This window comes from Dermatophagoides farinae, chromosome 3 (assembly GCF_024713945.1).
Source record: "Dermatophagoides farinae isolate YC_2012a chromosome 3, ASM2471394v1, whole genome shotgun sequence".
NCBI lineage: Eukaryota > Metazoa > Arthropoda > Arachnida > Sarcoptiformes > Pyroglyphidae > Dermatophagoides > Dermatophagoides farinae.
The window spans coordinates 4,625,788-4,638,681 of NC_134679.1; the positions used below are offsets into that span (position 1 = coordinate 4,625,788).

The following is a 12,894-nucleotide window of genomic DNA, read 5'->3' on the forward strand; positions in this document are numbered from 1 at the left end:
AAGGGGCATTTTTCATCATCATCATTATCATCAGCATAATAATAATAGGTAGCTTGTGGTTGTAAAGCATCAATTTCTTCTTCTTCTTAGCGAATTCTTCTTAGAATATTTTATGCAAATCAATATAAGAGAAAACAATCAACCACATAGTTGGATGCCATTTAATGTTGCGTAGCATTGCCATTGCTATGATGGGGATGTCCAAACCCAAATCTGTTTATTATTGTTTCGTGACTACAAATGATCATTATTATTATTATCATCATGAATTCATCCCTTTCTTTTTTAATCGTTCTTTGAATTGAACTGATTGATTGATTGATCGATTGAAACCTGATGATTGTCACCTTTATTTTGTGGCTAATCATCAAACTTATAAAGAGAAATTGGGCCATTTTTTCTTCTTGATGAATTTCTTAAGGCTATGAAAACAAAATTATCTTTGACTATATGTAGGGTTTAATAATAATTATAATCAACATCAATAATGGTAATGATTTCGATACGAATGGACAGTAAAAGTAAAGTTTATTTATAGATTACTTTATAGATAATAATAAAAATAATGGACATTAGACAAAAAATACTTGAATCTATCAAAATCTGGTCAATCAAATTGTTTTTTTGGTTTTTATCAAATGAGTGGTTTTTTTTTGAATGATTTATAACGATATTTTGGTACCAATATATATTAGACTAAATGTGATAGTGATTACCAAGGCCAATCATCATTCTTGGTTAGTAAACAACTTGTTGCCATCCAAACTTTCATATATATTTTATGGATTTATTTCAACAAAATAATAGACAGGTCGAGAAACAATAATATGAGGGAAAGAATTATATAATAATAATAATAATCATTAATTGTATATCAAATATAAAAATGTCAATTGTCGTATATTTGTGTGTGTGTGTGTGTGTATGATGTATGTATAAAAATGATGAACAATCCAATGTGGTAATATTGATATGTAATGAAATGTTATTATATATATCTTGTTGTATACACATATTTATATTGAAGGTTTCTAAATATCGAATCAAACGAATCGAAAAAAAAATTTTATTTTTAAGCTTGATAAATTGAATGACAAAAAATTGTCAATTTATCATTAAATGGAACTATCATCATCATCATCATCATCACTCTATGGTCGTAATAGAAACTTTGTAAAAAAAAGATTCAAGGCTCTGCTTCATCATCATCGTTTGATCCCTCTGTATGTTAACTTTGAAATTCAATCCATAATTATTATTTTGGTCTATTTCATATACCGATCAAATGAATGGATGGCATTTCAATGACGATATTGAGATCGATCCGACAGACAAACATTGAAAAAGGTGACATAAATGATGGCAATGATGATGGCAAGCCACGACCCCCGAAATTAAAAAAAAAAAAATATTTAAAAAGTCTTAGCACAAAAGATTTGACAAAAAAAACAATATTTTCATAACAATGTAGACGTTTATAGTGAAGGTGCCTAGGTTTTCTAAACTTCAATAAAGACCACGACCACCACCACCACAACGGCCACCACAATCAAACTACCATAATCACCGCGCAATCATAAACCAACAATGATCATGATGATGAGTATATAAACGAGGATCGATGATATTGGTTCAATCTCGTAATGTTAATATCAACGATATATGATATATATTTTTTTTTTTTTTGATTTTGAAGATTGATTTGATTATTACATCATCGTTTAGACGAATTACTTTCGGATTCGAAACAAAAATAAAAAGTGAGTGAAAGAGGAAATTTATTTTTTTTTTAATGAAAGAAAAAGTAACAATGTCGACCACAAAAATTACCAATAATGAATCAAGTCATCGGGACAATAATAAAATGGATGTAAAAACCAAGTGTAAGCAAAAAATCAAAGAAATTGTAAGTAGTTATTGATACATGGATCGATGACAAATGAAATTTAATTCATTATTCAAATCTATTAATTCATATATAGCAATCTAAATCACGAATAAATCCGGTGGCCATCCTACAAAAAAATGCTCACGAATGGAACGTTTCAATTGAATCGGCTGAATTTGCAAGGTTAATGGATAAACATGATCCGTTGTGTTCATTTCGACAGATGTTTACGTTTCCAAAAAAAGCTGATCTTCCCAATAGTGAGTTGATATATTAAATCAAATCATCATTTGATAGAGAAAAAGATAGAAAAAAAATCACTCGATGATGATTGATTACATTGGTTACTAAAATTAATATTTTTGTTTTCTTCTCGATAAGTTGATAAAATCAATTTAAAAGATCCAGAGGAGGAATGTATCTACTTATGTGGCCAATCATTGGGCCTGAAACCTAAACTATTGGATCAAAATGTACAAAAAGTATTGGATAATTGGGCAAACAAAGGTGTACACAGCCATTTTCATGGATATCTACCGGCTGCATTATCGGATCTGCCGGCAAAAAAATTAATGGCACGAATGGTTGGAGCACAAGAAAATGAGATTGCCATCTTAAACGGTTTGACCGTGAATCTACATTTGCTACTGGCAACATTCTATCGACCAGATTCGAATCGATATAAATTGATGATTGAAGATCATGCATTCCCTTCTGATACGGTTTGTTTTTATTGATAAATCATATTTTAATATGATGATCAAAAATCTCCTGACTTTGTGGTTTTTCCTCTTTATTTCTATAGTATGTAGCTAAATCACAGCTACGATCGCATGGAATATCACCGGAAAAGGGACTGATATTATTAAAACCTAGAAAAGTGAGTTTTATATTACTGATATTATCATCTTAAATACCATTAAATGATAAATAAACAGGGAGAAAATTTATTGAACGAGGATGACATCATACGATTGTTCGATGAACAAGGTGATCAAATTAAAGTGGCATTACTTCCGGCTGTCCAATATTATACCGGCCAATTATTGAATGTGAAACGCTTGACTGAAGCAGCTCAAAAAAGAGGAATTTTAGTTGGTGTGGATTTAGCACATGCAGTTGGCAATGTTCCAATATATTTGGATGATTGGAATGTTGATTTTGCCGCATGGTGTACATATAAGGTAAGAATTTTGAATCATTATGTTTTCTGTCATGTTATTTTAACCATATCTTATTATTCAAAAAATAGTATATGAATGCCGGTGCTGGAAGTATGGCAGGGATTTATGTGAATGAAAAATATTTTGCCAATTATAGCAAAACATTTCCCATGTATCAAGGATGGTGGGGTAACAATGTACAAACAAAATTCCTGATGAAAGGTGATTTTGATCCTGCTTTAGGTGCCGATATGTTTAAATTAAGTAATCCATCGCCAGTGTTGAACGCAATGCTTATGACCAGTCTGGAGATATTTGAACAAACATCGATGGAAGAATTACGACAAAAAGAATACATATTGACTGGATATCTAGAGTTTATGATTAAATCGTTTTTTCCACAAACCGATAAACGGCATACTCATCAGCAACAAGAATCGACAAATAATGACGGCGATAATCGATCATTATTGATACCATCCATCCAAATCATAACACCATCAGATCCGGAACAACGAGGAGCACAATTATCATTGATTTTTTCCGTACCGCTTTCAATCATTCATGAACAATTTCAGAAACGTGGCATTGTGGTAAGAGATGAAATATTCAATTTGGTTTGGTTTGGTTTCTCTAATTTTGTTTATGATTTAAATATAAAAAAAATAGTGTGATATTCGAATGCCAAGTGTGATGCGTGTTGCACCGACCCCATTATACAATTCATTCACTGATGTTTATCGATTCATCACTACATTATATGATATATTTCAGAATATGGATAGCCTATCCATTAGCCATACTGATGATGATCTTTCAATAATGACCAAAGAAACTGGTGGTGTCATAAACAATGAAATTAGCGATGATGGCCAAGGATCTTCTATATCCGGTTCAGATTCAGAAGCCGATTCGCTTGGTGGCAGTACAAACACGCTTTAGAATAAAAAAAAATTTTTTATTTTAAAACTATTAATGATATAACCTAATATAATTATGGCAATGAGAATTTTCAATTTTCTTTATAGAATATTTCCAAAGATAACAACAACCTGTGAATTTTTTTTTTTGAAAAAAATGTTACAATTAGCAAAAACAAATAAATTACGTTCAATTATTTTTTTTGTTTATAAATTCATTTGTGTGAAAAATTGTGAATTAATTTTTGACTTTCCAAAATCATTGACAATTTTTTAGAACTGAAATTTTGCAATGAGGAACGGAAAAGTCAACAATTTGAATAGAAATAGTTAAGGACATTCGTCATTAATCTTACCTCATAAATTTTATGATGATGATGATGATTTATTTTGGCGACGTTTGACAATCAAATTTTTTATGAAAAATTCACCAGCTTTATATGAAGATCGAACTAATGGACCAGAGGCAGTGTAAGCAAAACCTAATTGATTACCATAATCTTCCCAAAAGGCAAATTTTTCGGGTGTTACATATTCGACAACTTTTAGATGACGTTTTGTTGGTTGCATATATTGACCCAATGTAAGACAATCGACATTAGCTTGCCGTAGATCTTCCATTGTTTGTTTGATTTGATCATCTGTTTCCCCGAAACCAAGCATCAATGATGTTTTCGTTATGATTTCTGATTTAAATTCTTTAACACATCGAAGAACGTCCAATGATTGATCGTAATTGGCACGTGGATCTCTTACAAATTTTTGGTAATCACGAACAGTTTCTATGTTATGTGCAAACACATCTAAACCAGATAATGCTACCGCACGAACATCAGTACGTTGGCCACGAAAATCTGGTGTCAGACATTCGACAAGAAGTTTGGGAGAAAGACGTTTGATTTCACGGACAGTACGGGCAAAATGTTCAGCACCGCCATCAGGCATATCATCACGATCGACCGATGTAAGAACAACATAATCTAAATCCCAAGCTGCGATAGCTTGTGCGGTATTAATTGGTTCATCTGGATCTACTGGCGGTGGTTTACGAGCAGTTTTCACGGAACAAAATCTACATCCACGAGTACAAGTATCGCCCATTAACATGATGGTAGCGGTTGCAGTTGAACTTTCCGATCCACCCCAACATTCACCGATATTTGGACATTTAGCTTCCTCACAAACAGTGTGTAATTTAAGGTTACGAAGTGTCGATTTTAATCGATGATAATTTGGTCCAACTGGAATATCTCGTTTGAGCCATGGTGGTAAACGTAGCCGTTCACTTTCACCTATTTCCCGTTTTAATTTTCCTTGATAATCACTAAATGTCTGTACATTTCGTGGTACGACACCAGCAATAAAATCGTCAAATCCAGGTCCTTTGTCGAGTTTTTCTTTGAATGTGGTTGAAATTTTATCATCAGTCGGGCTGCCATCATTAGCATTCGATAGTGATGAGCCAGTCGAAAAACACATCCAACGTTGTATGGATAAAGAAACAGCTAATTTCGTTCGATGGCTCAATGTATGTTGCATTTTTGTTGTTGTTACAACAATAAATTTATTTGAACAAAAATTTAAACAATAATAATAATTCCAAAACCATTTAATTCGAACTTTGATCGCTTGCTTTTGTTAGCAATTTTACATTTGCAACCAAACGAGTAGAAATAGACTCGAGCGAATGTGTTTATATTGGATGTTTATGTTTATATCACAGCATTTTTTTTTTTGATTCAATTCATCATTGCCATAATCTCATTATCATCAAACGACCATATAGCCATTTTATTCAGCTTGTCATCATATTATTTTTTTCTTTTGTTTTAATTATTATTTTGGACAACAAAAGCTTAATTCCAATTTACATGCACATATTTTGCTGTTATAAAAAAGTCATCAATCGTAATAAATTATTAGAATAATAAGAAATGGGTGATCATCAACAACAAGATCTAATCGAACAAATCCGTGATCAATTGACCGAAGATCAACGGAAAAAATTGTCTCAATTTAAAGTGAGTTTCAAATTTTGTCTTTCAGAATAAATATTTATTTATTTATTTAAGGATATATCCGGAATGAATGATTTTGAATCCTATCATATATTGCGAGCAAATGAATGGAACGTTGAAATTGCTTTGGATCTTACCTTGGAAGGAGCTTATAATCGCGATGTCATTCAGAATATGATACAGCAATCGAACAGTAATAACAACGAAGAGCAGCCTGATACAACAACATCTTCATTGAGACGTCGAAATGTTCCGACACCTCCGTCATCGTTTTCTTCCACGAGTTTTTCATCATCATCGACATTATTGCTTGATAATGATACAAATACAAGTGCAATAAATAACAATAGAAGTAACAATAATAGTAATAATGATAATGATAATGGTCTTCATATGGTACTATGGAATACGGCTACCTGGATATTTAAATTACCATTTATATTGGTCATGAATACCTTGAATACATTTTATGATTTTTTCATCTCGATGATCTATCCGACATTAAGTAGGTTTACAATTTATATTGCGATTATTTTTTTTTAAATTTGCTGCATTTTTTCTAGATTATGATCCAAATGGAACAGTCGAACTATTCATTCGTGAATTTGAGGAAAAATATGGACAACAACATCCCACATTTTTTCGTGGTACTTATTCCCAAGTAATCGAACATGGTAAACGTGAGATACGTTTCGTATTAATCTACATTCATTCTCCATCATATCGCGATATTGATAAATTTTGTACAAACGTTATTATCACACAAAAATTTATCGATTTAATCAATGGAGAAAATCTAATATTCTGGTCATGCTCAGTTGATTATCCGGAAGGTTATAAAGCTTATCAATCGTTAAAGGTTAATCAATATCCTTTCATGGCATTGATTGGCCTTAAGAATCACAAAATGATTGTAATGAAAAAAATCGAAGGCTTCCACAATGTCGATACCATTGTGGCCACTTTACGTACTGCTATACAAAATAATGAATTTTCCTTGATGGCTGCCCGTCTTGATCGTCAGGAACGTGATATGGCAAGTTTGATTCGCGCTCAACAGGATGCTGCATTTGAAGAATCGTTGAAAGCCGATCAAGAAAAAGAACGCCGTAAACGTGAAGAACGCGAACAAATTGAACGAAAAGAACTTCTTGAACGACAACGACAACAAGCTGAAGAGGAACGTAAACAACGGATATCAGATATGAAGAAATCATTGCTCGCAGACATATCAACCGAACCGGATGCTGATCAATCGGATGCATGGCGTATAATGTTCAAACTGCCTAATGGTACACGCTTAGAGCGCCGGTTTCTCCGTACAGATCCTGTCAAATATCTTTACTATTATGTATTTTGTAAAGAGATGGAATTGATAAATTTTAAATTGCGTACAAATTTTCCTACGCGTGATCTTCCCGGACATTCACCATCATTCGATGATAATAGATTGCCGAATTCATCGGATATGAATCTGCCATTAGAACAATGTAATCTTGACAATAATATCGTACTATTTGTACATGATTTGGATTCATAAAATTCCATCTTTTTTGAATGGAAACACCGTCGTTAATCCCCGATACATTGATTTTTTTTTAATATTCTAATTGTGAAAAATACACCCATAATTATATGAATACTTATTGAAAATGTGGTAAAAAATTTTACTTTTATCGTTTATTTAGATTTTTTTTTATTTTTGTTGTTTATTGTTTGAAACCAGAAAATTCTGTTTACTCAAAAAAGACATATGCTATTCTCTATATTTTATTTTTCATTTTATGATTCATTCTCAAATCATAATATAATGATAAATGCTTTTACGAAAAGGACCAAGTTTTGAACAAATTTTAAAATAATCGATGTTTTCGTTCATTACACGATACTCGTACGGCCAGGTTTATTTTGTTCTTTTCTCGTTTTCATGCTTGTCTATGATTTTTTTTCCTTCATTCAAGTCATTTGCAAATTTTATAATCTTATCACGCAATTTATTTATTGCATAGTTGAGCTAATTAATATGAAATGAAATGAAATCTATCATTATCAATAGCAATCAAAGAAATAATGGTTAAATGATTGACCCATTATTCATGATGAACAGTTAAAAGGGCATCGTTTCGAATCAACTATTGGCAATAAAATTGAATTTTTTTATGGTCGCTAAAACGATGAATAAATTAAATTCACAACCATTTTCTAAATCAAATCCAGATCAATCATCATCAGCGACAATGACTACAAAAAGCCAAAAAACATCAAAATCTGATATGACTTTATCATCGAATGTTAAATATGAACATCTAGTCGCCGGTATATCCGGAGGGGTAGCATCCACACTGGCATTACATCCACTTGATTTGCTCAAAGTTCGGTTGGCTGGTAAGACATATTGTTTTCACTTGAAAAATAATCGCTAATTTTAATTTTTTTTATAATCAGTCAATGATGGTCAAGTAGCAACTAGACCACAATATAGTGGCTTAATTAATGCCGTTACGACCATATTTCGTCAAGAAGGTGTTCGTGGATTTTATCGAGGTGTCACACCAAATTGTTGGGGTGCTGGAACTTCTTGGGGTCTTTATTTTCTATTGTAAGCAAAAAAAAAATTTTTAGCCGTTTGTCCATTATTAAATATTTAAATTTTCATACAGTTACAATGCAATAAAATCTCACATGTCCAATGTCGGTGATATACAAATGAATTTGAATGCTGGTCAACATATAGTGGCCGCATCCGAAGCGGGTATTATGACCTTGGTGTTGACTAATCCAATATGGGTGGTTAAAACACGATTATGTCTTCAATACGGTGGTATGAGCGAAAATGCTGTCCAACCTACTAAACGCTATAGTGGTATGTTGGATGCATTGACCAAAATCTATCGTTTTGAAGGCATTCGGGGCCTATATCGTGGATTTGTACCAGGTATATTTGGTGTATCACATGGTGCACTACAATTTATGGCCTATGAAGAATTGAAACGATATTATATTGAACATTATGGTTTACGACGGGAAGAACGATTAGGGACAGCAGCCTATCTTGGTTGTGCTGCTTTAAGTAAATTATTTGCCGCAATCATCACATATCCATATCAGGTGGTACGTGCACGTCTACAAGATCAATATGCAAATTATAATGGCGTTGTGGATGTTATACGTCGTACTTGGAGGTATGTTTATCCAAAACATTTTTTCAATCTTTATAGTTTTCGATCTCATTGGACGTCTCGAAAAAAATACCCATTCATAAATTCATGCTTCGCTGCAACTGTATAATTTGTTTTTTTTCATTTTTTGCATTAATATGATGTTGATTTCATTTTTTTAATCGGTAATTCGATTTAGTCGGTTCACCTTTTGCTTCCGGCATCAGAATTTTGTTTAAATACGTTGGTTTAATGATAACATGATTTTCTAATCAAATTTTTCATGGTTCATTCAAATTTCCGTTTTATTTTTGATTTTGTTGATGTTTGCGTGTGTGTGTGTATGTATGTATGTATGTATGTATGCATGTTTATGCGAATTCCTTAGAGCTTTTGTTTCCCGGTAATTCGAATTTGAACATGCACAAAACTCTTTCATCTTTCTATCGAATCCTAACCATCGGACCGAGAGCAATGGAATCCGGTATGATGTAAGATGAATGACTGAATTGTGGTCTAATTTATGGAGCAACCATAAAACCTGATCCCATTTATATTTTTCCATGTTTTTTTTTCCTCTATTGTTACGCTTCTTTTCACCCCACATTTTTATGGTTCGTTTATCTTCATCTAGTGTAGGGCTACACTTTTCAATTATAGTTAACACTTTCTTAAATGTTTGTGTGTCTCTATAAAAAAAACCTCTTTCCGTCTTGGTCTATTTTTTGTTTTATATCTTATTTCTCGGTCTTTTATATGTCAGGTACGAATCGTTACGAGGATTTTACAAAGGTCTTGCTGCCTATCTACTTCATGTTACACCGAACATTTGCATCGTATTCATTATATATGAACATTTTTCTCGGCCATCTAAATTGGATTCGGTTGTTGATCATCAAATGCCATCAACATCATCATCATCATCATCATCATCATCATCACCATCACAACAACAAACATCATCAACACAATCATTATCATCTTTAATAGCCACTGATATTAGCGCTGTGGAAACATCATCTTTTGTATTTGATGAATGAACATTGATCAAATTCTTTTTATGTGATTACACCCTGTGTTAAAACACAAACAAAAAAACAAAAAATCGAACCAAATCTCTAGAACAAAACAACCACAATAATAGTGTGCGTAGGTTTTTGATGATGATGATGGCCGAATTGATTTAAACCTGTGAAAATATTTATACAATTGATCTGAAAATTTAAAAATTCGAATCACTGTTCCGTCCTAATTATTTATCTTATTAATCAATTAAGCTTTAGCAATTATCCCTTTTTGTTAATTTATATTTATATATATTGTGAATGTGTTTGCAGCATTAATATTTTGTCGCTTTTTTTTATCATTGTTAAAATTATTATAAATGTGAATATAATTGTTTATAATTATATATATATAGTTATTATTATTATGGGCAAAAAAAATTACGATCACACACACCCTTACCTATCTAAATATCTTAAGATGCCTTTTTTAATATAATTCCTTGTTCTTTAAATATTTTCTTTGTTTGACTTTTGAAATTTGAATATGATGAACCATAATTATAAAGAATGAATGAATGGATCGAATGAATTTAACCTGAATGATGATCATTTATTGTTTGCAAAGATGATTGAATTAATGAGAAAAATAGAGAGATGTATATAGAAATGTCGAACGTAAAATGCAAATGAAAAAAAATGAAAAAAAATTTCTATTCCCTTGATTCTATTCTCTTGAACGTACGGTTCAATCGATTCATGCATGGATTGTTTCATTTTCATTCGTTTTTTTTTTATTCTTGGTTTTTTTTATTCTTTTTTTTTTTTTTGATTTTTGAATAAATTTTTCTTTGGGCTCTTCATTTCTCCAATGATGATGATCATCATGTCTGGTTCATGTTTTTGATATATATAATTTCATTAACTTTTTATGCCTCTGTGCGTGTGTTTGTGTGTGTGTGTTTGCAAGATTTGACAGCCGTTTAATCATACATTTAGCTTATTGAAACGAAAAAAAAAACAAATACTTACCATTCTAATGGTTTATTTACGGATCGTGTTTATTCGTTTATAATTTATTATTTAACACGATGAACACAAGCAATATCATTAGAATACAAAACAAAACAAAAATGACTTACACATGTTAGATTCATTTGAACAATAAAAAAAAAGTTTCATTCCAAAATTGTGATGTTACGAATTCTGTGATGATGATGATGATGATGATGATGATGCACACATGCTGTCATGCATATCAATGTGAACAAAAAAAAACACCATCGTCTTTAAAGTTTCAAATCCCAAATGACAAAGGCGATTGGATGGATTTTTTGTTGTTGTTGTTGTTGCTTTTTGATTCAATCGATTTTTTTTGTCCTCACAGATTATTTTAAATTTTCATCGCAATCCGAAAACATGATGATGATGATGACGATGATGATGATATTGATTCGATCAATTTTTTTTTTTTTTTTAGTTTTTATTTCATTCGTATTCTCAATTCTTCAAGGTTATTTTTATTTGAATATTCGTGTTTTTTATTCTGGAACAGAAAATTATTATTGTTGATGATAATGATGATGGACAGAGTATAAAAAAAATAATTCTGAATGATTCGTTGTTACCACCGTGTTGTCTTCAGGTTTTTTTTCTGATGATAAATAATTTATAATACAATCAATATATCTAAAAATAACATGAATTTGAACTAAAATTGATGCATGAATTTTTTTTTCTTGTCCATTTTATAAATATGTTGAAAAAGATTTGTTATTGTCTGTAATTCAGAGAAGAAAAATGGACAATCTTTTTTTTCGTTCGTTCTCGTTATCTATTTTAATTTTTGTTCCGGTTCTCTCTATTTATACAGAAAATATTCAGATCACCTAAATCTCAATTTATAATAAATTTTTTCTTTTTTTTTCATTGTCTAGATTGGAAGGTGCCAAAGGATTCTATAAAGGAATCGTTCCAAATTTATTGCGAGTAACACCTGCATGTGCAATAACATTTGTTGTTTATGAAAATACATCACATTTATTATTGTATGGATGGTCATCAACGGACAATAATAACAACAGTGACAACAACAACAAAACTGGTCATTGATGATAATGTGTTTCACGCTTGCACAACATCATCATCGAAATGTGAAAGCAGCAAAAAAAAACCTAGATAATATTTTACATGTCTCAAAACTCTTCTCTTATTTTTTCTGTTTCTGTTTTTTTTTCTCCACATTTCGATAAATATTATTTCGAATGTTTCGAATATTTTCATTCATCGGTTGATTTATGTATCTGAAATTTTTGTTTATTTTTTTTTCTTCTTCTTGCTGTCGTTATTTGTATCTCGTTTCATTTTTATTATTTTGTGTCCATTTTCGGCAAATATTGTCTTTACCATATTTTTCATTTTGATGTAAACTCGATTAATGTAGAAAAAATTGCTATTTTTTTTGTTCATTTGAGAATTTGTAAAATTTATTAATTGATAATGGTGGTGGGCGACCATTTCACGTTTGAATGGATATCGAATTTCGAATGTTTTTTTTTGTTTTGTTCAACGGTGATTTATTGAACAGATGTTGTAAATGCCACCCCCTTATTATTATCATTATTATTATTGATAGAACCCTTGAACCTCATTGTTGATGATAATCAAAAAAAATAAAAATAAAATAAAAAGGCCCTAGAGATTTTTTCTTTTATTCTTTTTGTGATAAATAATTGTATCCATT

The 12,894-nt window shown here is 31.2% G+C and overlaps 4 protein-coding genes across 6 annotated transcripts; 3 read left to right on the forward strand and 1 right to left on the reverse strand.

Annotated features, from left to right (window-relative positions):
- Positions 1 to 987: 987 nt before the first annotated feature.
- On the forward strand, positions 988 to 4,185 carry LOC124495213 (kynureninase). Of its 2 annotated transcripts, XM_075729351.1 has the most exons (8): positions 988 to 1,760; positions 1,846 to 1,906; positions 1,983 to 2,148; positions 2,270 to 2,610; positions 2,694 to 2,768; positions 2,827 to 3,072; positions 3,141 to 3,644; positions 3,721 to 4,185. In XM_075729351.1, the coding sequence occupies exons 2-8, from the start codon at positions 1,865 to 1,867 to the stop codon at positions 3,991 to 3,993; spliced, it is 1,647 nt and encodes a 548-aa protein (XP_075585466.1). In that variant the 5' UTR covers positions 988 to 1,760; positions 1,846 to 1,864; the 3' UTR covers positions 3,994 to 4,185. The 2 variants fall into 2 exon arrangements, with proteins under 2 accessions (XP_075585466.1, XP_046914504.1); XM_047058548.2 differs by having other exon boundaries at positions 1,548 to 1,906.
- Positions 3,989 to 5,662, reverse strand: Las (lipoyl synthase, mitochondrial). Its single transcript, XM_075729353.1, has 2 exons — positions 4,328 to 5,662; positions 3,989 to 4,103 (listed from the first exon to the last, which is right to left on the reverse strand). The coding sequence occupies exon 1, from the start codon at positions 5,508 to 5,510 to the stop codon at positions 4,338 to 4,340; it is 1,173 nt and encodes a 390-aa protein (XP_075585468.1). The 5' UTR covers positions 5,511 to 5,662; the 3' UTR covers positions 3,989 to 4,103; positions 4,328 to 4,337.
- On the forward strand, positions 5,661 to 7,672 carry LOC124495214 (FAS-associated factor 2). Its single transcript, XM_047058550.2, has 3 exons — positions 5,661 to 5,992; positions 6,044 to 6,494; positions 6,553 to 7,672. The coding sequence occupies exons 1-3, from the start codon at positions 5,906 to 5,908 to the stop codon at positions 7,527 to 7,529; spliced, it is 1,515 nt and encodes a 504-aa protein (XP_046914506.2). The 5' UTR covers positions 5,661 to 5,905; the 3' UTR covers positions 7,530 to 7,672.
- Positions 7,673 to 7,878: 206 nt separating this feature from the next.
- LOC124495216 (solute carrier family 25 member 32) lies at positions 7,879 to 12,852 on the forward strand. Of its 2 annotated transcripts, none has more exons than XM_047058552.2 (4): positions 7,879 to 8,374; positions 8,435 to 8,588; positions 8,650 to 9,171; positions 9,911 to 10,626. In XM_047058552.2, exons 1-4 carry the CDS (start codon positions 8,149 to 8,151, stop codon positions 10,185 to 10,187), a joined length of 1,179 nt encoding a protein of 392 aa, XP_046914508.2. In that variant the 5' UTR covers positions 7,879 to 8,148; the 3' UTR covers positions 10,188 to 10,626. The 2 variants fall into 2 exon arrangements, with proteins under 2 accessions (XP_046914508.2, XP_075585469.1); XM_075729354.1 differs by lacking the exon at positions 9,911 to 10,626 and adding an exon at positions 12,089 to 12,852 and having other exon boundaries at positions 7,885 to 8,374.
- Positions 12,853 to 12,894: the final 42 nt, after the last annotated feature.